At 39.3% G+C, this 27,936-nt stretch overlaps 2 protein-coding genes and 1 long non-coding RNA gene across 4 annotated transcripts in view; 1 reads left to right on the forward strand and 2 right to left on the reverse strand.

Moving 5' to 3' along the window:
- Nucleotides 1-2,574: 2,574 nt before the first annotated feature.
- Nucleotides 2,575-27,936, reverse strand: part of numb (NUMB endocytic adaptor protein) — a 30,590-nt gene continuing 5,228 nt past the window's right edge. The window contains exons 1-4 of one of the 2 annotated variants that reach the window (XM_017150805.3): nucleotides 15,890-16,449; nucleotides 5,768-6,096; nucleotides 5,351-5,599; nucleotides 2,575-4,916 (exon numbers count right to left, since the gene is read on the reverse strand). In XM_017150805.3, the coding sequence (XP_017006294.2) occupies nucleotides 3,573-4,916; nucleotides 5,351-5,599; nucleotides 5,768-5,848 (1,674 nt within the window). In that variant the 5' untranslated portion in view covers nucleotides 5,849-6,096; nucleotides 15,890-16,449 and the 3' untranslated portion in view covers nucleotides 2,575-3,572. Of the gene's footprint in view, nucleotides 4,917-5,350; nucleotides 5,600-5,767; nucleotides 6,097-15,889; nucleotides 16,450-19,816; nucleotides 19,848-27,936 lie in introns of those variants that run through there. The other variant, XM_017150806.3, reaches the window with a different exon arrangement.
- LOC138912019 (uncharacterized) lies at nucleotides 11,598-15,060 on the reverse strand. Its single transcript, XR_011417652.1, has 3 exons — nucleotides 14,614-15,060; nucleotides 13,896-14,306; nucleotides 11,598-13,835 (listed from the first exon to the last, which is right to left on the reverse strand). It is a non-coding gene; the product is annotated as an uncharacterized lncRNA (long non-coding RNA).
- On the forward strand, nucleotides 16,733-27,712 carry LOC123003206 (uncharacterized). Its single transcript, XM_070213871.1, has 4 exons — nucleotides 16,733-16,752; nucleotides 27,013-27,165; nucleotides 27,223-27,390; nucleotides 27,446-27,712. Exons 2-4 carry the CDS (start codon nucleotides 27,049-27,051, stop codon nucleotides 27,599-27,601), a joined length of 441 nt encoding a protein of 146 aa, XP_070069972.1. The 5' UTR covers nucleotides 16,733-16,752; nucleotides 27,013-27,048; the 3' UTR covers nucleotides 27,602-27,712.

Raw genomic sequence — 27,936 nt, forward strand, 5'->3', positions numbered from 1 at the left:
TCTTACCCCTGCCCAAATTGCCCAAAACTTTGGATGTTTCCGGAAAATCTTCCATTTTATACCATTTCCCAAAAAATAATGCATTCCAGTTAGTTTTCGTTTAAGCAGCCTAAAGTTTATTTGTGAAATTCTGCCACACAAAAATACAGGAAGCCCAGGAAAGTGAAATTATACAATCGGTGTAACAAAAACCGCATTGAAAATTATTTCCCTACCCAGAGAAGCAGAGTGGGTTATAAGATGCCAACTGTTTTGAAGTTAGTCATGCCATAGCAGGTTATTCTTCTGTGTCGTAGGCGACCGATTAGAGAACTTCGAAGATCGAAAAGAAAATCGCTACGGACTGGCAGGTATTCTGCCGAATTGGCATCAGCATCCGACTCAACGAAATTCTTGGAAATGAATAAAAATTAAGGCGACAAGCTTATGAATCCCTCGAAAGCACTGTTTGAAGTAACAATGCTGCAAGTAGTGATTTTCGAAAAAGAAGGGCGTAGTTCCCCAACCAACTAGTTATTTTGAAATCAATGACAGGCACTCAAACTGGTTTGGCCCATTAGACCCATGTGCAACACATAGAAAAGATATCCTTAAAAGGTTACCGGAATCTTTGCTGAAAGAGCATTACAAGAGGTACACTCTTGATTGGTTTACCAGAAAAGGAGCGTCAATCATGATTGACAAGCAAACAAAATTAAACAAAATTTTAAAAAAGGAATAAGTCCCTTAATAATATTTACAAAATAAGCTGATAAGCTAAGACAGAACCAGTGCAATGAAGAATGAGCAAATACCCAAATGGTCCGGTCTACCGTACTTTCCTTCCCAGAAAAATCCCGAAACGCCAAGTACAGAAATCTGTGAGAGTCAGTATATTTTCTGCTAAAGCTGGCATTACTAGTGAGAACATACCCCCTCAGCAAATTAACATAGATAGCCAAGATGCAACCCTGCAGGTTAGCAAAGATCCGATCCTCGTCAAAATACAATAGATTACCAGACTTATGGATTTTGGGATTTGGAGCATCCTACGTACACTCTATAGAGGTGGAGAAACAAATGCATGCAGCATGGTCTTATTGAAAATCAGCTGGGTTGACAAACAGCACACAAATCAATTGGCGCCAATTTTAAGATATTACAAAATTATATTACACTTAGATCGCAAGCATTAAATTTGCGGTTGGAATGGCGATATGCATTCCCCCAACTCATGCAGGTGTTTTTCAGTGGTTTTCGGGTGTTTCCTTCCATTTTTAATTTGGTATTGGTTCTGCACAGCCAAATATCAACTTTGTTTTTCTACCCGCTAAATCTGGTAATTTTTCGGTATTTCCTTACTATTTCTATGGTTTGTCTGAGTACCGCGCACAGCAAATTTTACACTGCGTAGATATTAATTGTTGACAGTTTACATTCGACGTGTCGAGAATAGCGTCCTCTATCGACGAGGCTTTCATCTTCCGTTGGTCCATCTCTAGATGAATGGGGGAAATTTAAATAGTTTTAACAAAGTTTACCCTTAATAAAACTGTGAGACTCAACACTATTTCGCATTGAATATTTATGTTTATTTTCATACCGTTTATTTAACTACTATCAAATGAATGATCAAAACTTCACAATATTTGAATATCCAATAACGACCTTTTTGATCGACATTTTTGTCCAACAAATAAACATAATATCTCAGATAATAGGTGGCATTAATATGTCATTCTATCGTTACATCAAAAAGGGTACTCTGTTAATAAGATAGTAAAAAAATAAAACTGCATCTTGCATAGCATATAATATCAACTTGATTATAAACAAGTGACGAAAATATACAAAATAGTTTGAAAAGTGCCAATTGATTCCGCATAATATGGTACTATATGTAAGTATAAATTATAGTTGTAGCTGGAGTTTTATTTTCTAACCATCTTATTATAAAGATTTTTCTTTCAATGTGTGTATGTGTGCATGTCAATTTTACTAAACGTCAAACGAAACGATATGCATTTTCTATTTAACTATGATAATAAATATGTATATTTCGATTTCATTTTATTCCGTGTATATGAGCTTCCATTAAATATATATTTTTGCCTTTATGGTTGCATACCGATTTTTTTAATTTAGAGACAGTACTTGTCACAAAACAATCAGATCCATTTCAATTAATATTTATTTTAGAGTAGTCCTTATGTTACGTTAGTGCCCGTGTAAATATTTAGAAAAGTATGGATCCTTATTTTAAAAGCAGTAACATGTCAAAATGAAGCCAGGTGACATTTTGCAAGGCAAATTAATATGTAAATAATTCAACGACTTTTTTATATATACAAAAACCGTGGAATAGGTTTGAGGGGATTATGTATGCGTGTATGCGTTGTGTAAATACTGGCTCCTAAATATTCTCTTAGGAACAATGACTTTGTTTACTGTTGTAGTTGATTCTACCTAGGGATTTATTTATCTGCTTATCAACATTAAGTAACATTTGGTGCATTGCGTAGGTGGCCTTTCATTCCTTCAAAATATATTTGAGTTTTAAAAAACATTCCGCAAAAATAAAACAAATAAATCATATAAGCACACAAATCGAATGTATTTCTCATCTCTGCCGAATAGGGCTATGTTTTTTACAATATATGTATGCAATAGGTTTCTAAATAACTTTATTTATATCAATATTTCTATATCGTCTTCATTAGTTGCATTGTATTTAGCTGCTTTATTTGTAATATTAAATAACTTGAAGTTTATTCATGATTTTTTTTTTCAATTTCTTTTCTTTTATTTTTAAATTATATTTATAATTTAAGTATAATACATTTTGTACACATTTAAAAATTAAATTAAATAATAAAAGATTTGATATAAAAACGGTGTACCGCACACTGACACTGATAAAATAATAATTGGCTCTAAGACATAGAGTTTCCTATCAACATACATAAATCTGCCTTTAATCATTAATCTTAGTGGGAGCAATCAACAAGTAGTGGAAGGGCATTACCAAAGTATAATACAGATTTTGTTTTTAAGATTAGAGGGTGCCATTTGTTTTTTTGCTTTATGGTGGACTTTCGTGGGTAACTTGGTAGCTTGGTCAATTGTTGAGTGACTAAGGGATCTTAACCTGTATCAGTCCAGTCACTTAAGGCGGCCTTTTAATATGGGAAAAATGATTGAAGTACTATTAAGTCGCAGAACATTAATTCCTTAATTTCAAATTTCACAAGCCCCGCTTAAAGACTGATATTCGGTATAAGATCTCTTACGTTCTTATGATTTCTATTACTCGAAGCAGATTTTTGTTTTGGCCTAGTGCTAAGCGCCATTAATGGGGGGTTTCTTTACTGTACTTGATGCGTTTTGCGTGTAAGTAACTGTATTTTAGGTTTTCTATATGCATATCTCAACATTAGTTATGTTTGCGTTAAGTATCTCTGATAACATCCATCCCATCCAGCCATCCATCCATCTTTGTTTGGCCTGATCCTGCCCCTGAACTTTAAACTAAGTTACGTTTTTTTCAAGCGAACCACACTTTGTCCCCCTGTTGACCCCGGAGGATTCGCTGCCTAGAGCTGCACCTGGAATGTCTGCGCCGGCGCCTTGGGCGGTGAGATGAACGGATTGGTGCTGTGCCTGGCAAGCGGCGAGCGTGCGGTGCTCGAAGCGGGCAAATCCGGCGACAATTGCTTGGCCGCCGCCACATTGGCCACCCATTCGGCGTCGAACGGATCGTCCGGGCCACCGCCTCCTCCTCCCGCAGCAGCGGCCAGTGTCTGAGCACGTCCCACATTGGCCAGATAGGTGGGCCGCTTGGGTGGTGCAGCCGGTGAGGTACTGCGCACCACATGACCCAACCACTGCTCGGCATTCGGCAGCTCCGTTGAGGTCTCGATGCTCTGCTCCGATCGCGTGGGCGACTGCGAGTGGAGCGTCTGATAAGTGGGCGTGGTGCTGCTGGCCACACGCGGCGTCACCTGCGCCGTGGGCGTGGCGCTGTACGAGATTACATGCTGCACCTGCTTCTCGGCGGCAATGATGTTCTGATTGATGCTGCGATTGTTGTTGAAATTCAGATCCTCGCCGGCTGCCAACAGGGCGTCCGTTTGGGTCAAGAGGGAGAGACCCTGGCTGAGCTCCTGGCACAGTTGGCTCACGGAATCGGCAGCTACCGCGGCTGCCGACGAAGGATCTGCTCCACCTGACTTGGCTGGCGAAACCTCGGCAATGGGCGAAACACTGCGCAGAGGCGTCTGCAGCGGATTCCCAGCGGCGGCGGCCAGGAAGGCCCGCTGACGATCGGCGTTGGACGGAAGATCGTTGACACGCAACGACATCTGGCGCTTGAACGGCGACTGGCTGCCGATGGTGCTCAAGCGGAAGGAGCTCTGCCGCTCCAGCATGTTGGGCGTGGCATGGGGCCGTTCGATGGCGAAGGGATTGTAAGGCTTGACGGTGGCCGCCGGAGGACCAGGCATTGCCGACCCAGGTCCATCCACGCTCCTCTCATTCGTGCCCACCGTGGCCATGGCCAGACGCTCCGTCAGCGTCTGCTGGCGGAACGATCCGGTCCGCGTGAAAGTCGAGTTCTTCGTGTCGAAGGTCATCGTCACGCCGCACTCCTTGTCGCGTCGCTGCTTCCGCTCCAGGCAGACGGCAAAGGCACAGCCCACCGCATGGGACAATCGCTCGCCGGAGTCCTTGCAGGCCAGGAAGCCGTGACACATCCAACGGCGAGTGGTTCCGTCGCGGCAAATGTAGCTGAAGCCGCGCTCGTGGTTGCGATCGGGTGCACAGAAGCTGACCTTCTCGATGGTCTGGTCCACAATCAGGCCCTTGGTCTCGTCGTCCACGACTCGCAGGCCGTCTCCGCTGACATGAAGTAATCCGCGGACAGGACGACGACGGGATTGCTAAGTAGGGGAGTGGATTGATAAGTAATTGATTTCAATTTGATGTAATATTAAGAAGGACATAGAAATGCACTGAATAGGATTTGGTTTAAAGGATGAAGAATTTAAAAAAAAATATAATACTACAAAAAAATAAAATAAAATATAATAATAAAATAAAATATATAAGTAAGTACATAAAAAAAGCTAATCTTTGGAAAATTAAAAAAAATAAAATTTAATTTGGGATTTTTTTTTTATTTATTTTTATTGTTTTTTTTATTTAATTGAAATTTTTGAATATCGATCGATTGCATTACAACCAAAAGATTCAACAGATTTAATATTAACCTCAAATGATAACCTTATAATGCATAAACTATTGGAACTCCTATTTTCCTATCACTTTTGTACATCTCCATGTCCTCCTTTACTATCTTCACTTTAGAACTTACCCTCAGGACCTTTAGGGCCTCCTCGCAGACCTGCATGCCGCGCGACTCAAAGACCTCGACACATCCCAGATACTTGACGGAGAAGGAGCAGGTGGCCGATCTCACGGCCTCCTCATCCGCCTGCCACTGATGCGGCTTCGAGGACTCCGGGACGCGATCCTTGCGACGCCTGAAGGAGTCGCGAAAGGAGCGACGCAGACGATCCATTTTCTTCGGCGATTTCTTGCTAAACCGGAAGGAAGCGGATTTCTGTGGGGCACAGGAAAGCAATACATTATTAAAAAATGAGTTATGTAAGCAACATTTAATTAAATTCAGAGAGAGAGATCGAAACAAGTGCGAGCAGTTCTAGCAATGCCAACCCTCTTTACAGCTGGGGATCGTATTGAACTGGAGTTTTTTCAAAATAAAACCTACCCCATTTTTAACGTCACCGAATTTTCCGCGTTGGAAGCCGCGCTCGAGTGGTTCGTGCGTGTGTGACGAGGAGTTTCCCATGCCTGCTCGCTGGCCCTCTCCTCTCGCTCGCACTCACTGGACGACTCCTTTTTCCTTTTCCTTCTAAGCGTGAGTAAATTGTCGTGAATAACCGTTACAAGCTGCGAACTGACAGCGTTGCCAGATGTCACTTGGGTTTTCTTATTTCGGTTTATTGATCCGTTTATTGGACTGCGTTCGAATGCGCAAATTTATTTGTTCATTGAATTTGAGTTACTGCTTTTGATTAAATTAAATTGATTGGCGATCTGGAAAATGTGTGGAGAGTGTTGTGGTTATAGTTTTATAGTTTTGGGCCGTTATCAGTTCTGACGTCTCCAATATGCATGAGTCACACGCCCTCTTTATCGCTATCGACACATTAAAGCACTTTGGTTTATCGGCTTTTGAGTTTGATTCAACGCCCCCTCGCGATTGTCATTGAGTAGAGATCAAATGTGTGTTTCGAATGGATGGTACATAATTTTTGCCCCCAACCAGCTGTGATCCGCTAAAAGCTTTCGGTACGAGATACCGATACCAACCTCCACGGCTTCATGGCCCCAACTAGAACTGAAGTCAAGAGGAGCAATTAATGCCAACGGCCTCCAATCGCTTATCGCCCCTCCGTGGGCGGCGGGGGCTGTGGGCGTGGTGGCCAGTCGGGTGTCTCACGTAATTGTTTACACACATATTTAATATTTCATTCTCCTTTTCCCTTTTTTATTTTAGCATTTATTTGCTTTGACTTCGCCCGAGGCTTTTGTTTTCCCAGCGCTGCGGCGACACGGGCTGACATTTTTGTGACTTTATCACATGTCTCGTATTGCGGTAAACTGTTGATAAACTAAGCGTCCGTAATTATCGCAAAATCATAACAAAACCTGGTATATTTTCTTTAGTTTTTAGAAAAAAAATTAAAAAAGGAAAAAATAATATGTCCGATTTGTGGTCATTTGACTTTGTAGATTGTGCGGGGGTTATTTTTGGGCTTTTACCCGTTATATTTTATTTTTTATAAATACACTCAAGTGGGCACAAGATAAGCCCACTCAAATCACGTTACCCAACGTTTTCTTGATGTCTAACTTTTTTGAAATATTATCTAATATTTATGTGAATTAAATAGGGGTAATCTGTTCCCTGTCCGCTGGCTATTTGCATGTCTCTGAGTCTCTGAGAACCTAAAAGCCCGAGTTGTCATATGAAAAGGCCTCAACCTCAGTCTTCCCACCACTGCATTTTCTCAAAAGCTTTTCCACGTTTCAACCAGTTATCTCACGTTCTTCGACCATTAGGCTGTTCATGTTAATTGACCAACTCAAACAGTGTCAAGCTACCCAGGCTAATTGGGCTTATTTGTCCAACTGATTTGTGATTCGCCTTTCGAGCAATAAATGTTGAACACTGGAATTTAAAGTTCCATTCTTAATTCCGTTGCAACTTGGGGACGAGAGACTTTCTTCTTGGGCACTTAAGCTGCTAACTGTAAATGGTTACGAAACCAGTTTGAACATTTGATTTATGTTACACCCAAAGGCCAAAAGTTTTGGTTCTTGGTTACTTGGTTGACCACACCATCCGGCAAGGGCGATCCCACAATTTGTAGCTTTGCTTTGGCTTTGGCTTTTGGTTTTCTGGCTTCATTAGAAGGCGTTCGAAGAAAGAAGGGCGTTGACTTGGCTGGGATGCTGTTTGACTGCATTTTCCCCTCCAAGCTAATCGAATTGTGAACACGATAAGCATGCGAAGCATTTTTTAAAGTGGGTCAAAGGTTTATTAGAAAATCTGGTGGTGGGGGGGTAGAAATAATGCACACAAGCTCTTGGCATTTGGCTTAAAAGTTCTCAGAGTACTTGCAATAACAATAAAAAAAAAATGAATAAATTCAAAAGCACAAGGGCGACAACTTGGCTGCTGGTCTGAAGGACGTTTATTTGGCTATGAAAAATATTCTTGTAATAAGCTAGTTTAAGATTCCTCTTGAAAGTATTTTCCCAACCACTTTAAAAACCCGTAAAAAAAAAGAACCCAAGTTGACCATAAGTTTTATATCTATGATTCATGGCTTACGCATGCCGTAGACAAGAGAAGGGCAGAAATCACCAAAATAAAACCAAATCACGCACTAAAAGTAAACATGATTTCAGAAAATGACAACAATCGGCTATAGCTGGTTATAGGAAATCGAAGAAGGGTGTGGGGGCCTCTCTCCATCCGGAAGGGTTCATTCAACCAATAAGCGAGACACGAAACAGGTTCCAGCCGTAAAATCTGTGTACGTGTTTGCCAGAGAATCAGATTCGACTGCAGTTTGCTTTGATAAAAATGAAAAAATAATATAAAATATGGGGAGCGAGAGAGATATTTCTTCTTTATCAATGTTTGCCTGATACGAACATATTTATTTTCACTTTGTGATATGGTAATTAATACGGGGTAGCTGCTAGATCGGGGTATTTTCCATGACTAAAGCAAACAGAAATCACTGCGCGTTGGGGAAGTATAATAATTTCAAACAAATCAAATCGATGAAAGATTACTCCTTTGAAAAGTAACCGACTTTGCTCAGGGGCTTAGTTTAAATAGTTGATAAATTATGGTGAATTAACATCGCCAAATTAAATTTCGTCTGGCACTTCGTTGACCCTTTGACCATTCTTCTGGGTCTGGTGCTACATCCACCCTAATTAATTCATTAAACTCTTTCACAGCTGCCCAGTGGACCACAGTGAAGCACAGAGGCTATTATAAATCATACGCCACATGGCTGTCGCTCCACTGAGTGATGAAATGCCGTGCTAGAACATGGCGATTTTTTCCAGTTCGTTTTTAATTTAGCATTAAACAATTAACCCTGGGATGACAAAACAAGCGCAGTCAATGACACTTTTATACATCGGTGTACATATATCTATATCTGTAGGAGGGAGGCGAGCATATAACAATTTGTATTGCATAACCACAATCAAGAATCGACGTAGAGTGGGAGCACAGTCAATGTAATTAATTTTTACTATGCCCTCAAAAGGCCATCGACACTTGTTGCATTCCGGCCAGAATGCCGATGACTTTTCCAACAGTCTAGTCTTTCAGTGTGTGTGACACCTCGGAAATCCCATTACGAAAGTTCCATCCTTTCATCCAACACAAAAGCAAAGGCAATACCCCATCCCCACAGCCATTTCCCATCATCGATAGTTCCATATTTCTATGCCAAAATGTAGGCTAAACTTGCATTTCCATCACTGTTATGGATTGTGCATTCAGGATATTGGTGAAGGTAGTCTGTTGTGGGATATGGTTGATGGGGGAATCGTTATGCAGAGAGATTAAATCGAAATGGGACGAGAGCTTGCCTTAAAATAATAATTGGATTTTTCATTCGGAGCTGGTTTTTCTGTGGAATATTGCAGAATGTGGGATGTCCGAGAAAAACCATTTTGATGCTGACTTTTCGAACTTCTAGTGGAATTTCAAAAGCATCTCCCACTACATTCAACTCTTCATTTTATGAAAAGTTCACAACAATTTTCCCATTAGTTATCCTCACTTTTAGGTATTCATTTAAAGGTTTCAAAACTAACATTACAAAATGCATTTTGTAAAAGTTCACACGCTGGAGTGATGGTCAGAAAAGGATACACGTTTTATGGCTTCCTTTTTTTTTTGCTAGTACTTGATATAACATTATAATTATTCCCGCCATACGCTTCTGTCTGTCTGCTGTCCTTCTTTTTTTTGGCTGGGCTAGGGGTCTTATCAACCACCATCGTGTTCCTCTGCCCCTTGGTCCCCTCTCCGCATCCTCGTCCTGCGAGGGTTGCCCTCTACTGCAGGAATTTATAATTTTTAATGCTCTTCCTTGTGTCGGTGGTCGTGGGAACTTTTTGTTTTTTTGTAAAATAAATTTGAAATATATCAGCCAACTTTTTGTGTGAATATTTAGTGAAGCAATTAAACGTTGTGTGCGTGTGCTTGTGTATTTTACATTTTTTATGGCTAGTGGGAGCCCAACGATAATGACTTCAATTAGGCACCATAATAAGGTGCAATGAAGCATGACCTGAAGGATTTACAGCCCGGAAATGAGGCTTAGTTTTTGTTCAGGCAGATTTTCAAGGGATTTTGGAAGCATTGTAGATTATAATACTGTTTAAAATACGTTGATTTTGGTCCAATTTTTTATTCAGATTTTTTTATTAATTTAGTCCACCGTATATTTCCCAAGTTTGAACGTCAAACACTGAATTCCTTTTCTGGCAATAAAATGTGTCGCATCAAGGCCCATAAATTACAGGTTAACCCCCCTGGAGCAACTTAAGTTAATTCCAATGAGCTTTTCTAAATAGTATCTGCAGCCCCCAGCTAAGCAACTAAAGAGAAAAGTGGAGGGGTATTAAGACGGGCCAACATTTGGGCAAACCAAAGAGCTCACTGGATAATAAATCTTCAGAGAAAACAGACAACTCCCGCTATGTTTTGCTTTTTCACCTCTTTTAAGTTGGTTACTTTAAAGGAAGTGCGCAAAGAATTCGCAAACCAAAAAGCCGAAAGAGGTTTAACGTAAATAATGAGACAGCAACAAAAGATCTCACAGCATCTGGCCGAGACTTGTGGAATTTTAAGGGAAGCATGCGATTTTTTTCCGATGACGCAATTTAACTGTTCAAACACAGCTACTTCTTCTTATGGTAAGCCCAAAACAATGACAATAAGAATAGAAGCCGGGAAAGGGTAGAAAATAATTGCCAAGAAATAGAGTTTCTTGAACTCCGTGGGATTTCGCATAAAGGATCCTTCGATCTTGAGAATCCTAATCGCTCGCTTGGGTTACTTCATGCACGGATGCTTAGGAATTTCACACGCTGACCCAAATGCACCCCTAAAACGGATAAATACCCGGATTGGGGGGAGCGAATTCCTATGCACCCATGTCCTATGCAGGCAGGGTTCTAATTGCACAGGGGTGTAGGGCGCAGGGGTTTTGTCATTGAGGGAATGCATTATACGAGTGGGTATGAAAGTGAGCATAATTATTAGCTGTCAATTGGGCGTTGATCTGACCATTATGTGCCTGCCATACCTGGTTCTATATGGGAATACACGAAGGATGGCCAGGGGGTGTGGGAAAAGCTAAGTGTGAGAAAAAAATAGGTGAACAGGGATGCTGGGAAGATGCAAAAAGGAAAATGCAACTGTCTGTAACGCATCTTATAAAGAAATCTTTAGATGCATAGAAAATATTTAGGGGTTCAAAAATATATACCTAAAAAAGTCTGAAGGATTCAAGAGAAAGATTATTTGAAGCTTTTTAAAACTTTACGCCGAAATGCGTTTATGGTATATTTTTTAGGATTTTTTAATTCTATATTGTTTTGTGCGAGAAAATAAGTCAGGGTAAATCTAGTAGAGTAAGTATTTCCTCTACCGTTAGTTTTTAATATTTCATTTCTTATGCATATGTATTTTTCAAGTCGAGCAACCGAGTAAAATATTTCTTGTATACTACTAACTGTCCCACCACATCCTTCAACAAAACAAACTCCAATACGAGTATTTCCAGCAGAAAACACTTGAGAGAAACCTCAAAAACCCGACGAACGGAAGTAGAAGTGCAGGCACATAAAAAAATAAAAACAATAGGCACGCCTGCGAGCCATAAACATGTGAGTATTTTGAGTTGAGGTATATACCATCCATATACCACATGCATATACCATATCATATACCTTATAAGAAGTGTTCTGTCCTGGCGAACGAACACGAGACATGCAAACGGTGAAAACATTTTCAGCGGGTCACAATACGAAAAACTTGGGAATCGTTTGCATCTGTCGTTTTGAAACGAATGCAGCCGCTGCCAGCAGTTGTTGTTCGGCTTCCTGTCTCTTTCGTTTCTCCTTTGCCCAGGATTTAGGATCCTGCCATATGTTCTGTGCACGTGGCGAAGGATTCTCGAAGGATTCTCTCGAGTCCTGAGTTGTAAAGTGGTGCCGCCGTCTGTGTTCTCGACATAGTGACTTCGATTTGCCACGATTTTCAGGTAGACGAATTCTTTTGGTTCGTGTCCCACAACAGGATGATCACAGAGCCTTGTTATTCTTTGTTTGCTTGCCAGCCGGCAGATGCGTAGCTAATTATATACATTCTCACTCGATTTCGTATCTGTAAGATATTTTTCTGCGAACTACTCTTACGAGCTTTGTTTACACTCATTATGCAAATAAATATGACGATGACTCAACTCGCATTGGCATACTTAACAAAAGTTATCCGAAATTTCGGAGAACCTGTTTTTAAGGCCGCGGAGCACGTTAATGCCATTAAAATATGCAATTGAATGCCAAGGCAGAGTATGGAAAAACAAAAGGAAAACTTTCAACAACCAATCATTTATCCCAAGCACATTTATCATTATGCATTCATATCTCATAGAGCGAGGAAAATCACTGGGGATTCCAAAGAACTACTTTGATATGCACAAGAATTTGTAATGCGTTGAAAACAAATTCCTGAGGCAACTTCCACTTGAAAGTTCATTTGAATTTATTCAATGCTTATACTGAATCCATAATGACCCTTGAAACTGGATACAAATGTTTAAAAATATGGCAGAAAAAAATATTAGATTACAAAACAAGATTCGGAGCCTTGTTTTTTCTTCGAGCATTTATCCTACTGCTGATCTCCAGAAAAACTCGTGTAATCAAAGTACACAAGATGTAATATTTTTCTTTCTCAGACAGAAGCAAACGAAAGACTAGCTGAAGAGCTCTTTTATCTGACAGATTTAATATGGGAAAGGGATTTTTGAAAATGTGACTTTGCGATAAGCCCGAAAGAGGAGACTTTGTTTGCTTACAAGTTCCGTGGAAAGCTACGTGACATCACCAGCAAAACTATGTTTAGATAACAGCCAGGTTTAGATGATTATCCAACCGATTTATGGCGGCAAAGGTCGTCGAGAACCGACTCGAATCGCCGAATTGTGAGGCGGTGGAAAGTCAGCCAGGCCTGACGATTTTCCAAACTGCCGTTTTCCAGCGGCATTCTCTGCTCTGATTGACATTGTTGTTGGCGGCTAGGAGGCAAATCAATTTTATGGCCCACAATAGTGTGTGACCACGTTAGTTTTCTCTGTTCCATTTGTCAACGTTTTGCTGTTGATTCGGGGTAAATAGACATCATGGCAGCTGTTGGCCAATTGCTTTAGCAATTTCCGGGTGCCAGCGCCCAAAAGTAGGCAGTGCAAACACCGAATGAATAAAATCGATAGGAAACTAAACAAACAACCCATATACTTTCGCCAAAAGAAGCCATCCTAGTGTTGTGTGGGAGAAGTAACATTCACCGAGCAAATATTCACCTATTTCCTTATTAACAGCCAGCTGAACAGGTGTGCCAACTGTATTTGGGGACATCAAAGAACTTGGCATAGGTAAATAATCATTCTATTTAGGTAGCCCGATGACATGATAAAATATAATAGTATATCAAAGCCAAAGTAATTACATTCACATGTACAAGGGCTAAACTAACATAATGACTTTACGAGAAAATATGTAAAAATCAATATTTGAACGAAAATCAGTGATTTACATTTTCTTAATTTCTTAACTACTCGTAAAAGATTTGCTATTTATACACAACATCAACTGCAGCTATTAATTAACTTTGATCAAAGCCTAACAGAAGGATGATTATTAATTTATTTTCTTACTGAAACTGATAAGTTAGTTTATTCCTCCATCAAAGCTAAGCCAACTGACAGACCGGAAATTGAACTTATCCATTGGCGGTTATATAAAAATTCTGATAATCATATTCAGCCATGCCCCTTGACATTCCAAAGGCTCTGCGGTTCGGGCCAACTTACCGAGGAGCCACGAAGCCAAGGCCAAGTTATTGCCAACTTGGCGTGTCGATTTAGTTGGGTCCTCGAGAGGCGAGAAAACTTTTTGGCATTAATGCGAAATGTTTGCTGTTCAGGTTCACGGCTAGTTAGCTATTGGCAGGTCAGGAAAATGTCAAGAATGAACATAAAAAGTTGGAAACTCTCCAATACCCTTTGAAGTTCATAATGCTAATTTGTTGCAGACTTTCAAGAAAAGGAAGATAGCAGGAAGGTGGTCTTCCCAGCCGCGTTAATTGCAAAATTTGCTATAAAAATGTGCCTGATAATCGCAGCCGCATTTAAGTATCAACTTAATGACAAAACGTTTACATGCATAATTATCCAATTTTTTGCATTTTTAATTTCCTGCCTTAGATGTGCCTCCCTCCTATCCCGACATCCAATGGGGGATAGATGCCAAGTCCCGAGAGCCAAGTTAATGGCCCAGAAGTTGCAACTAGCTGGCAGCCATGACTTGGACTTGCTCTTGGACTTGTTCCCGTGTTCTTGACTTATCCAACTTCTCGTCTCTCTTTGTTGGCTGGCTGGGCTGCCTGCTGCTGTTGTTAATCATCTGCGTTGCTGCATAAAAATAGAAAGGAAATTCCATGAAATTAAAGTTTTATGCAGTTGCAGCAGCAGCGATCAAGTTGAAGTTGAAGTTGAGGTCTCTCTTCGGATGGAGAGCTCCAAGTTGGAGCTGCTGGGTCTTAGCCAAACGTTTAGCGAAAGCCGCGTCTCGAAGAATGCAGTCGGCTTGGCATAATCGAAAGGCATGTGAGAAAAGTTGGACTCGGCTGGCAGTCAGCTACCAAACCGGTTCAGCTCCTCCATCCCAAAGTTGGCTCAACTCGAGTCCAACTGCACCCAGGTAGCATTATGTTCTTACTTTTTGCCTCGGCTTGTTACCAGTTTTTTTGTTTTTGTTCATGTTCTGCTGGCTTTTCTTGGAATGTTTCTGAATGGTTTTTGCTGAAGCTTTGGCTGGAAGTTTTTATGAACTGCTGCTGAGATTTATAATCTGCCCAGGCTGAGAGAGGTTGAGGTAGCAAAAATGCAGCATAAATCAGGGAGCCCTTTGGTAGTCAAAACCTCAAGATCTTGAAGAACATTCCTAGTAAATCAACTCCAACAGCATAATTATGCAAAGCAAAAGCATCTCATAGTTTGTGGTAAAAGAAAAACTCTCTTCTGGCGAAAGCCGGGGCCAAGTTGGCATTTAATTACATTGTAATTATAATATATTTTCACCCACTCTGCAAGTTGGTTTCGTTCTCACCCGCCCCAAACCGATTCATTACTCATTTCAATGGGAAATTTTCCCCATTTTCCACTTTTCTTTTTTGTTTGTTTTTTATCATAGTAATTTATGCAGTTGACAGTCAAATAATTTGGCACACAGCATACATTAAAATAAATTAACTTGACAAAAGAGCTGGGAAAACGCTGGTGGTAAGAATACAACTTCAGAAATTCATTGGTTTTTGAATGGTATTTTAAATTGTGGGACAATATTTTAAAAAAATTCCCAAAAAACTCCAAATGAGCAATAATTTTACACTATCTGTTTGAAGTCCTTATACGCTTTTAGTCATGCCAAATGATTCGTCATCAGAGACGTGAGAGACTGGAGACGAGTAGAATCCAGCCAATCGTAACTTTTTAGATATATATATACGTTCATGTGATGTATCCAAAACCAGCTAATTGCAAATTGTGTCTTTTTATTTCCTTTGTTTACCCGCTCAAGTGCAAAATGCAAAGATTTATAGACTTTTTAGCTGAGTAAGTTGTGCTAAATTGCTGGTATCTCTATAATGTTAATGGATATACTCCTTGATTATTAACTTTAAATGCCGCGAAAGGCTTTTTGTTTGCTTATTACAAAAAAAAAGTATGTCAGTTTAGACAGCTGTAAACCATTTTCAATACAAATTGTTGTATACTAGTGCATATTGAAGACGTCAGAAACTGAAAGTTTTACAAAAAATGCATTTAGTGTTTTTACAAATGTCAAAGCAGCAACAACAACATATCCGTGGAAGAATTATATGCAAATCTGATTTTGCACAACAAAAAACTCGTTTTGACTTGGCCCGAGCTGCGAAGCTTAAGCCAAGCTCAACTTTGGCTGTTGTTACTGGTTTTAGTGTTTAAGCATTTACCATTTATATATCGGGATCGGATTGTATTTGAGTGGTTTTCGGTATATCCCAAAGCCGAGTTTTGTTTTGTTTTGGTAACTTTTGTAGGTATGTATAATTTATAAATAAATCCGGTTCGAGCCTTATATAACTTTCTTGCTCATTCAGTGGATGGATTTTTGCCAACGTTTCGGTTTTAACTGATTCTTAATACCAAGAACACCTCACAACAGCACTCAGCACACGGAATGTGGGGAAAATCGCGCAAAAATCCGAAAAAGCGACAGCGTGACACCGATAAAAATGCAGAGCGATCAAACCAAAAAAGACCCCGGTAAATGGATGGACGTTTGGATGGTTGGGATCGCGGTTTGGTTAAAAGGACTAATTAAGTTAACGTTACTATGTATTAAGACCCCCCCGGTACTGGAAAAGGTTTCACTGTCTTCACGCGGACATTTGGACAGCCGACGACCGACGACGACAGTGGCCAAAATCGAATGGAAGCGGAGGGAAAACGGAACGCGTTTGTCCGGCAAGCGGTAAGCGGTTAGCTCGATTCGGCGGCTCAAATTGCTCTACTGTACTGGGCCCACGGGCGGCTCACTCGCTCAACGCCGTTCGAGTGAAGAGAGTGAGCGTGCACAGAGCGGAAGAGAGAGACAGCTGTTACACGGCTTGTGGGGTGTGTGTGTGTGCACAGTGAAAAATCTTTATTTATTTTAAAATTTAAGATTTGGACAACCAATAAACTAATGTTAAATGATATCAGTTTCCTCAAAGAATCTGAGGTGTTTTTGCGATCTCCGTCTAATTTAACATGTTACTTATTATTTATTTCGTTTTAAAAGTCCTTTCTTGGTTATTACTAAAAATAAAAACAAGTAAGTAAACCAGGATCAAAGATCAAGGATACCTATAAGCATTAACCATGGATCGTAAAAGAACTAGAAAACGAACATCTTCCAAATAAGCCACCTCATTTTCAAGATCCAAGTTAGAAAAAAATCAAATCAAGAAGATTTTGCAGTCAAATTTTCCGTTTCCATCCCAATTTTCCAAAAATTATTCTCAAAGAAAGGTTTTCCTTCTCTTAGCAAACAAATAACTTTACTAAATGGCCTGAAAAATATTGGAAAATATTCAACTTGTAAGGAGAACTGAAATGTTTTCGTCAGTGGCGGATCCAGAATTTTTTTGTGGGGGGTGCTATCAGAACAATTTTTTTGTTGCATACTTATTGAATACCTAAATTTCTTTCATTTTTCACCCGAGTGGAGGGTGATATATCATCGTATATCATCATTTGTATTGCAACAACATGCGCGGATCCATGTGGAGGATTTGGGTGTAAAATCCCCTTAACTCGGTTAAAAAGTACAAGGTAATGTGATATGAAAAAAGTATGCAACAACAAAATTGTACTGAAATCCCTCACAACAAAATCATCTCAAGTTTGCAACGATGCATTTAAAAATCCTTTAAAAAGTGCTTGTGATTTTTCCAGTGTAGGAGTTCGTTTGTGGATTTGCTCAGTTCCATTGTGTTTATTTATTACCAACAACGTCGACGACCGTTCTGCTTCTTCCATCTCACCTCTGCTCTGCTGTATTTGTATTTGTTGTGATAATGATAAAACGTAGCTGCAGCTTGTAGGTTTTCTAAAGTGCGAGGGAGACAGCGAGAGTGGAAAGAGCGAGAGAGGGTTTAAATGTATCTAGGCTAGGTACAATCTCAGATGCGCTGCATTTTGAAGATCGCGATTTCCTGGCCGAAGGCTTAAGAGATTTGCGGTCAGGCCTGGCTTAAGGGGAAATTCTAGGAAAACACGAGACCACTTCCATTCTTTAAGTTTGGGAATTTCCCGAAAAGGCACGCAGTAAAGATAATTACTGAAATGGTTGGCTTAGAATGGATTTTAAATTATTTTCTAACAGCTTTACCTAACGGATTTGTTCTTAGAAGATTTTCAGATGTGCTGGCCTAAAATTGATGTAACAAAATTCCAGGAAATTGGTAATATTGTTCAATTTCAAATACAAGTTTTAATTTCCCAAAAATTGTAAGTGAATAATAAAAAGATAGGTCTACCAATATTCTATTTATTTTGATCCACAATTTTTTTTTTTAAATAATCAATTAATATATTTGATTTACGGAGTTTAAGTTTCATTGTACGAATAATATTACGTGTTATTTAAAGCACTATCTTATCTATTCTTTACCACGATATTCCTAAAAAAAAACATATGTATTTGAAAACACATTTTTTGCAAAATCTAAATTGGAGATACCCCATTCGAGCGATAGAAGGGCACTTAAAACCAGTTGTTGGTTTCGTTGGTTCTGCAGCTGCCAGTTTTTTCACATGGAGAATGGAGAGCGAGTGTTGCTGTTGAGAAGTGATTATGGCACTCAAGAGAGTCATTAAAGAGAGTTACCACCGCAGAAACGAAGTTCAAATGATGGCCAAGTGGTTATGAAATGCCAACGGACAAAGAAAATAAATGAAAAGAATAAAAACTGATTAACTGAACAGTAATCAAGGCTCGGTAATCAATGTATTGAACTTATCGATTTGAATTAGTTGCCCAACCTAAATTCCGTGACAACAATGGCAAAATGATCGATCGAAATGCGAGAGCGGAAATCGGAGAACGAAAGAGCGAGGAGGCAAGGTCGTTGTTAGCTCCCTAAGAGAAGATTTTAACCTAAGAGAAAATTAGATAAATCCAAAAGATAGATAAATTTCCAAGAGTGCGCGTGAGAGCGACGTAAATAGAAAATAAGACAATTTTCAGCACTGAAACGTGCGAAAAATCGCAATGCAGCAGCGGCTTTAATCCAGGTAGCACATAAAATCAGGTGGTAAAAAAATGGTATCAAGAGTATTGGGAACAAACCATTGCTACCTACACATGCCACCCAATCACGCCAACATTATCGCAGTTTAAATGCAGAAAAAACAACAAATTTGTGCAATCGGTGCTAGTAACAGAAATACACTGAGAAAAAGTAGGAGAATATCATTTAGTTACAGATATTATTAAATTATGATAAGTAAGTCATAAGCACATACAAATACAGAAGATATTAATTTGAAATTATTAAATTAAATTATTTTGCAAAAATATTTCTTTATAATTTGTAATTTTCCCTGCGTGTTAAATGTGTTAAAGCCATTACTGCAAATGCTCGACACTTTTAGATAAACCATAATGAAAACAGCTAGCACTGCATGTGGATACGCCGGAACCCAGACACGCCCACCCACCTCCCGCCGCCCACCGCTAACGAACGACTTCCAGCACCGCTGGAATGAGCAGACAAAAGATAATGCCAGACAATGGGAAAGGTAAAAAGCGGAAGAGGGAGCTTGGGGAATTGGAGAAATGGCCACAAGCTGAGAAATCAATGTCAGTCAATGGGGTTGAGGGGGCAGACAAAAGCCACATGTGCAACCCAATCAAAATTTCAATCAAAATGCGCAAAATGCTGCACTGAAAGGCTCTCAAATGGCAACAAATACGCTCAAACACTCGCTAAAAGGTTAGCATGAGTAATCCAAACCAACACAATCCCATTGACTCGAATTCAAAACACAATCTGGCCTGTAATTGCGATTAGGAAGCCAATTACGAATATAAATTGTTGGGTCAATTGGTTTGGATTTCCATTTCGAGACAAGAAGATTAACAAATCAATTGTTAGGCAATAATCGAAATAATTTGGCGTCAGTTCGAAGAGGGTGATAAATAATCGAGTATTGAGAAAAAGGGCTTATGCTTTGATCGTCGTCCTTGAAATAATTTGTTAATTTATCCCCAGCTCGAAATTCTTTTTTTTTTAATTTTAACAATATTAATTTTGCTGAAAAGTTAATATAAGGTATTCTGAAATGCCACTTGTTTCTTTCTCTCCCTTTCCGATTAAAAATAAATCACTTACCCTTTAATTGTAGAAGTGTGTCCTTAAAAAGCTGAAAAATAAAAAAAGAGTATTAGAAAAATAATCTAAAATCTTAGCAACAATTATAAGGAATAGTAACAATAGTTAAACAGCCAAAGAACACTTAAATTTAATGAACCCTCCAAAAAATCTTCCAAGTTCAGTTACCGTTAAACATTTTTTAAAATTAATTTCAAGTTGGCAATGCTTGAGCTCAAGCCTCTCTTAAAAAAACTTAAGAGCTCGCTCACAAGAACGCACTTACACATATGGGCACTCAGCTGACAATGTCAGTGACGTTTGCAAAAAGTTCCCACGGTCATTAGGGTCAAGATGTCTCTAACATGCTTGGTCTCGTGTTCACAATTTGTTTTTAATTTAAAACTGCAAGTGCACATACATATGTTCATTGTACAATATATGTTTGTAAAAGGCCATCAGCATTACGAGTTGTTACATTTGGCCAAGTAAATGTTAGCATGTGTGTTTTAGCTTTGGGCTTATGAACATTTCTTGAGTGGGTTCTTGAGACGTCGCCGAGCTAAGCCGCAAAGCTTGAGTGGCTCGAGGGCTTAAAAGCTTTGGCAGGCAGGTGAGAGAGCTTTTTTAAGTATAAGCTCGGCTTGCGGTTGAATGAACTCAAGCTTAAAGTTACTGTACCGGGGAAATTAAGAACTTGATAAATGTAAAGATAAATTTAAAACCTTTTACAGAACAACGTAATGATAACAAATTTTGAGATTTTTATTTTTATTAATCAAAACGTAAGCCATTATATATTTAAGATATTATTTCTGAGGACAAACTATCCGGAATTAAAAAAAATAAACAAAATGTTCATTAAATAATATTGAGAAAACATTTTTTATAAACTATGTCGACATTTTTTTCAACTTAATTAATATTACCAAATTTTTTAGAGACCAGTAAACGATATGACAAGTAAGACTGTGATTTATGTCATTACTGAAATATGTTATTTTAGGCTAATGCACTAAAGAGAATAGTTTATCTTTTTAATAGGCTTGCTTTTCATTATTTACTTTAGCAGATTTTCCGACCAATGTTTTCTAATCCGATAAAAAGCGGTTTGCTTTGCCCGATTGCATCTACATTCTTTATCAATTTCGTCTCCCACAGTGTTTCAATTGTAGGGGTCCTTTCGGCTAGGGGTTGACAATTTTTCCGAGTTCTAAAAAATTAAACTCACACATTTCACGCCCAACCAATTAGCCTGGGGTTGCTCACGCCTTCCCAACCCTCCTGCCACCTCCTTTGCAACCATAACCTTCCAAAACCCGCCTAACCCACCCACTTTTGCCTGGCGATGCGAACAGAATTTTCAAGTGTCCCTGGTATAAGGTTGCAGATGCAATTAAAAAGCATTTAACGGATTAGAGGCAATAAAAAGAAGATTGCTATAGAAAATAAAATAAATACCAGCATTAGAGGACACCGAAACCTTGAAGGGGTGAGCATCGCATCGTGTGAACCGAACACGATTTTATTGGAATTTAATTTAATAACGCCTGTGCAACTAGGGCAAAGTCAGTTGGGAATGCCAGTGAAAATATTTTAGAGTAAACCGGGCCAGAAATAAATTACGTGCAATTTTCCTGCATATTTTCCGCAGCTAGTAATTAATTAAACTCAATAAATGAATTTCTGCCTAAGGCCTCGAAAAGCCCTATCAGGTGATTATGACCTTAAAGATTTCTGTTTCATAACCAGTGTATCTTTTAGAGCTTAGCTTAATGCCTTTGAAAACTATTAAGCAAGTAAACTTTCGCCCATTAGCTTGGTTAAGAGTGAAATTTTATCTTAGGGTTCCGCCATGTCTCCATTGGCCATAACTATAAATATCTCAATTGTGGCTCGGCTCTCGCTTAACCATTACGCATCCAATTTGTTGGCGCATCATCAACTCCATGGCTTTTCCACCAGGTCCTCCCCACTTCCCCCCAAAACACAAATGGCACCTAAAGTGTGTGTAATGCAATTCCATTTTACAGCTTTTCTTCATCAGATACTCTGCTCCGTTCCTTTCTTTCGATTTTTCCCCTTCTTTTCTCCAATAGCCGGAGTCATGCGCCAGCAATTTGGAACGATTCCAGTGGACTCCGGGCTCCCATGTCTGGTGTCCATTTGTCCTCCTTTCCACTTCCATTCGGGGCTCAGGGCTCACTAGATGCAGATGCAGATGCAGATGCAGATCCAGATGCAGACACAGAATGCTGACAACGACCGCGGACACCAATTGGAACGTGCCCGTTTAGTTTTTCCTCAGCACGGTTTCAGATGCTAAAATTGCATTAATGCAATTCGTTTTTTCTGTCTAGCAGTCTCCCTTCATGACGTCCGTTTCCCTTTTGGGGAAGGGGGAAAACGGCCAAGCGAATGTCAAATTGTGTGTGTTTTCTGAATGGAGAAGTGCATTCTGAGGAACTTTAAGAACGACTAAAAAAAATGTCACATTAACATTCGGTTAAAGAATAAATCTAGATTCATAGATTTTTGACTAAATTATATTTGGTTCGAGTTTTATAATATTAAAAATATTTTTTATTTTTTTTTTTAAATATTGATTTAATTAATTTCAGGGTAACTGAATATTAAATCTATTTAATCTTTCTGTTTTCGAGAGATCTCAGAATTTCAATGTTGCCTGTACTTAATCGCCGACTATTTCATTTCCTGTATTGCATCGCTAGGCGTTTAATTGCTCTTAAAATTAATCAGCTTATCACCTATTCCGGTTAACGGAGGAAACAGGTATTCGCTAAATTTACACTCGACGGTTGTACAATGGATGGGCGGTAAATTTTGAGCCCCCGCAAGTGAATCAATAAAGAAAATGGTATCCAAGTCGGGCACCTCAAGGCGTGGCTCTGTTGATTGGTGTTCTATGTTTTCGTGGGGCATGCCACAAGATTAATGATGGCCGTAAAGGCGCCTAAACTTGTTTTCAGACCACGCCAAAATCGACACCCCCACAAAAGTGCCAGAGACACCAACATAGTATACCATACTATATAGTTGTGCAATTGCTAATCCTCCATCTAGTTGGAGACCATAAACCAAAGGCCGGCGGACACTTAATGAGGCAGAGTGCTTCTCCTCTTCCTTCTAAAAGCCATATCTACTGCTTTTTGCTGGATTTTCCTTCTCGTTTTGGACCACGCCAAAGACGACGACGTTTCCTTTGCCAACGCAAATATCAACATCGTACACCGAAATAAAATTCGATATGAAATAGGGTCAATTCTACCTTAGGTCAAATGTATTGTTTAAACTTATTAACATCATATTTTGTCACATCACTTGAAATACTAAATTTAGAATTTTTTGAACAAATAATGTAAAAAAAGATAGCCATAATCTTATTCATATCAAAATGATATGAATAACTTGATCGTTGAGGATATAATATTGACAGCACAAATCAATCTGATCTTTTATTAATTTTTTTTTCCGTGTACATTCGTAGTTGCTTTTGTTGGTGCTAATGCTTTTATTATTGTTGTTTTTGTGGTTTTGGCTTTTTCAATTGCACTTGAGGTGCTTCTTCCTCTTCGTCATCATCGCCAGCGCACACACCTTCAAGGTGGAAAACAATAATAATAAGACTAAGCATAATAAAAGCCGGATGTCCATTAAACTTCTTCTCTGTTGAAATTCTATATTTTTTCTTTTTTCTTATTGCCGCCTGTAGGTCGATTGGGTCTGGTAAAGTATTATGTTTTCATACATACATATACACAGTATGTGGGTGTTGGCTTTTAAATTTGCTTCCTCTCATCTTCGGAATTGGTTTTTGTGGAACGAACAACTCACGCTACGGGCCAGGAGTTTAATTCAGCTCAAGGATTGAAGGCAAGAGGAATAAGGTGAAATTGATTGAAATTGATTGCCCGGATAAAGTTGAGTAAAAGTTTCCTTATTCGGGGGGATAAACAAATCAAAAAGGGGGGATTTGTTGGCTATGCCAAATATTTATTAGGTCTTAGGGTTAATCTTTGAAATCGATTTAGGTCTAAATCGAAAGCTTTGTTTATTAAAAGTATGTTTTCAAAGAAATTATTTTTGTTAAAAAGAAGAAATATATCTAAAAGTTTTAGAAACTTTTTAAAAAGGAATCTTTAGGTGTGTCAGAGTCGCTCGATTTATAAAAACGTAACGATTTGTGGCCAATCCCAGTTCCCTAACTCTTAATTCCAATTTAGGGTTTTTGCAATGCACAATAGCAAAATACCTCTGGATTAAATCAACCCCATTAAACCGTGTTGACATTTACCGAAGGAGTCAAGCCACAGGAAACGGGTACAGAAATTTGTTCGCACGCCCACGATATGAGGTTCTTGGGAATTCCCACGGGAACTGTGGGCAGAACACGCGCCATGCCCATTCTGCCTGCTCCTGACTCTGATTCTCACCCGACCTACCGTTTCTTTTCGCCCTTTCTCCGGAGAAAAAGCTGTTCTCAGCATTTACACTTGTAGCTGGGACATAAAGACAAGCGTCGGTCGCGGCGACGCTTAAGGATAATGTGCCGCACGCTCGAGTCGGCCTACAAATGCCAGGGAGTGTCCTTGTTAACCCCACACTCAGTCCGCCAGAGAAAATCCAGCGAGGGTGCGCCGGAAATCATGCAAAAACGTGCCGAGCACGAGCCGTTGAGGAAAACGAAGGAAAACTTTCCAAGTTCCTGGCATTTTCGTGCCTGCCGTTGACAGTTCCCCATCTAATTGCTCTGGTTTGCTTTCGCTTTCGGCTCGGACCGACGAGGCAACAACCCCATCAATCTGTCCAAGCCGCTAACTGACATATTAATTGCTCATAAAGCATAAGCAGTCACCACCAAAAATTTAATCCCCCTGATTGGACGCCCGGGGCTTGCTCGGAATTGTGCAAAACATGCAAATTTTCCAGGCTGGGAACATTACATTTTCTCCGTCTCCGTATGAACTAACTTCTGACCTAAGCACATCCCAGCTCAAGTGTCTGTGGCATTATCCTTGCCCGCCAGACAGTTTTGCCTTAACGCTTCGCTGCCTTTTTTGGGGGCAAAAGGATGTGAGCGCTCCTGCTAAATTGCTCATTAGCTGGATCATGAACTAGGGAAGTAAGAAAATAGGGAAGGAAGTTGAGGTCGAGTTTTCGAGGACGTGAGAATTCCTTCGTTCTCTCAACTTCCTTAAACCTAACTTCTCAGGTAGGTGAGGTCTTAAAAGGTTAGATCTAACATTCGATATTATTATACATTTTAATAAAAAAATTTTTAAAATAATATTTTTTCTAAAAAAAAAAGTTTTATAAAACCGTATCATATGGGGTTAGTATTATTTCTAGTTTTGCAAAACGAAGAAAACCTTTATATATTTTCCCCAATTTATCTTGAACATCTCCACCTACAAGCCAAGCGCTCTTCATGCCCATCATCTTCAGCCGCCACTGCTCTTTGCAGCTTTAATTGGTAAATTGTTCAGCTGATATCACAATTTAATTATCACACATTAATTGGCCGGCGAACGAAACTGCACCCAGGCACTTCGTCACCGGTAGAAGACCAAGAAGTAATGGACGAAGAGCCAACGGGGAACTGCCTACAATCGAATTAAAGTTAATTTTTCATGCTCTACTAAAAGTTATGCACACTTTGCGTTTGTCAACCGACGTTAAATATCGGCTCTGCGTATCCGTGGGTGATATTTTTCCAAGGGGGAAGAGAAGTGCTGGGGATGCGACTTACGGGTGGAGCACATCTCAGCCCATCTCTAAGTGGGATGTCAGTCGATGCCGCCGCGCTGCTGTCGTGCTTGGTTGCTCATTTATGACCATGGAGCTCTGGCAGAACGTACATATCTACCAGATACTACGGCACGCACACGGAATGCAATTGCGGGATGGGTTGGTACGGTGTGGCATGGTGTGGAGTGGAGTGGATTCGGAAGTTGTTGATTCAAGGCTCCGGGTTGCAGCTTTAAGTCACCTTCTGGTCGTTTGATGCTTCAGTGAGCTGCGACTGCAGTCGCTTCCCATTTCCTTCGTTCACGGGGATTCACGGCAGTTCATTGTGCCCCATGCAACTGGGTTACCTTTTCACTGGGACAGGGCACTGATTTTATTTGGTTCTGTACCCTGAACATGGTTAAGGAGGGGTCAGTTCGGTCATGCTTGGGGAGCAGTTAATTAATGTAAAGCTAACTTTAAGTTTCCGCTATAAAAATTCGATGCAATCGTACATTTGAAAACTTTTGGGGTAAGTGGTGGGTACTACTTTGACGCTTTAGTTGTTCTGGGAACTTAAAAATTAGATTTAAATATTTTAAATGGAAGTTTAAATATAACTTTGAAATAACAGGATGACATATGCATATCGATCTGCCAATATTAATGTTACATTATCCTTTGCTGACACTTGCCATCGGGTCTTTCTGCATTTCCAATGACAGATGACATTTCGGATGGTGGTGCAAAGACGCATCTGTAATATTTATGCACATAATGCGCGCACTGCGAATGTATCTTTTGTATCTCGCAGATGCCATTAGATTTACGAGCATGCCGCATGACAAAGGAGCTTGTTCCTGCCTGTCTGTCTTTCTGTATGCTGTGTGTTTTTGTGCTTCCGATGGCAGCCACGTCGTTGAAATCTTGATAAATTTCTAGACAAACAGTCGCAGCTTAGGAGCCAAAAGCGGGGGCTTCGCTCAACCACTTTATGATATATTCTTTGGTGATAATAAATCAAAGACCTCACCGATATAAAAACAACACTTTTTTAATTCTCCTAAGTGTTGGCTTTCTTTGCCACATCACCAAATGTGAAATATATCCAAGCTCACTCATTTTGAATCGAAGATTCAATGACAACTAAAATGTTTTGGTTAAAGTTCAATGTAGCTATGACTAATTATTATATTTTATTGTATCTATTGTTAATATTTTCATCAATTTAAGAGCTAGTGTTCATCGACCCGCCACTAAATGTTATATAATTATTAATCAATTAAAACCCAATAGTTTTAATCATTCGACTATGCGCGTAAATAGAATTTAGTTCTCCCGAGTCCATCGATACAATATGATGTATGTTAGTTTCACTTTTTTTTTTCGTTTACTGGTGCTGTCGTTTATAATTAAAGAGGTCAGTAAATCGAAGTTACTAATAGTTTTTAAAAACTAATTCTTTATAGATCACTTCTCGAGTGGAGTTTACAAACATCAAGTGTATGACTATGGATAAGAACTTTACCGAGTTCGAATATTGCATTCTAAAGGCGAAAAATCGTACCTACAAATACATTTCGGGGAAGATTAAGCTCTATGAAGTTATTAACAAAGTCAAGGTATCTGAGGACCTATTAATAAAGCTTTACAAAACTACAAAAATATTGTCATTTCAGGTTAATTTCGGGCTGTACAAAAGGTTTAATGGTTACAAGCCTTTCCTTTACAATCAGACCTTAGATGCTTGCTATTTTATTAACCATCAGAAGGGCAATCCTGTCGCAAAGTATTTGTATGACATTATTAAGGGAAACACAAACATTAATCACACCTGTCCATATAATGTAAGTATGTTTTGAACGGAAATACCAATTATATACAATTTTGGAGTCCCTTTAGCACGATGTTGTTGTCGAGAAACTTTCTACGGAGATCATCAACCACCATATTACAAAAGTGCTATCCTTCCCGGATGGTGACTACATGTTAAATACACATTGGGTGCTAAATGGCATACTATCTGCCAAAGTCCAAGTCTATGTTTCCTTATCCTAAAAAGCAATCAAAGAAACACAAATCTTCCCGAAGTCAGGAAGTCGTGATAATAGCACCTTCCACAAAAACATGTTGTAATATTAAATTGTATATCGAAAATTAATAATATATTTCGACTGAATAAATAAATTTTCTATCAGTGCCAGCAGCCTTCATTCCCACAGCCCTGTTTGTAGTTAAGTAGAGCTTGAAATAATTAAGATTTGCTGTACCAAAAAAATCAATAAAAAACCATACCAAAAAAAATTCTCTTAATATGTTTGTAATTGTCACGATTTGATGTTCTAAACTATTATTGTTTTGTGTGTGTTCAACCAAAAACAACAAAGATAACT

Source organism: Drosophila takahashii, chromosome 2L (genome assembly GCF_030179915.1).
Source record: "Drosophila takahashii strain IR98-3 E-12201 chromosome 2L, DtakHiC1v2, whole genome shotgun sequence".
Taxonomy (NCBI): Eukaryota; Metazoa; Arthropoda; class Insecta; order Diptera; family Drosophilidae; genus Drosophila; species Drosophila takahashii.

Bases quoted from the DNA above. Each gene is read 5' to 3' on its own strand.
- LOC123003206 (XM_070213871.1), top strand. From the start codon at position 27,049: ATGACTATGGATAAGAACTTTACCGAGTTCGAATATTGCATTCTAAAG. The intron at 27,166-27,222 runs GTATCTGAGGAC...TTGTCATTTCAG, and splicing joins AAGTTATTAACAAAGTCAAG to GTTAATTTCGGGCTGTACAA. The intron at 27,391-27,445 runs GTAAGTATGTTT...GAGTCCCTTTAG, and splicing joins ATCACACCTGTCCATATAAT to CACGATGTTGTTGTCGAGAA.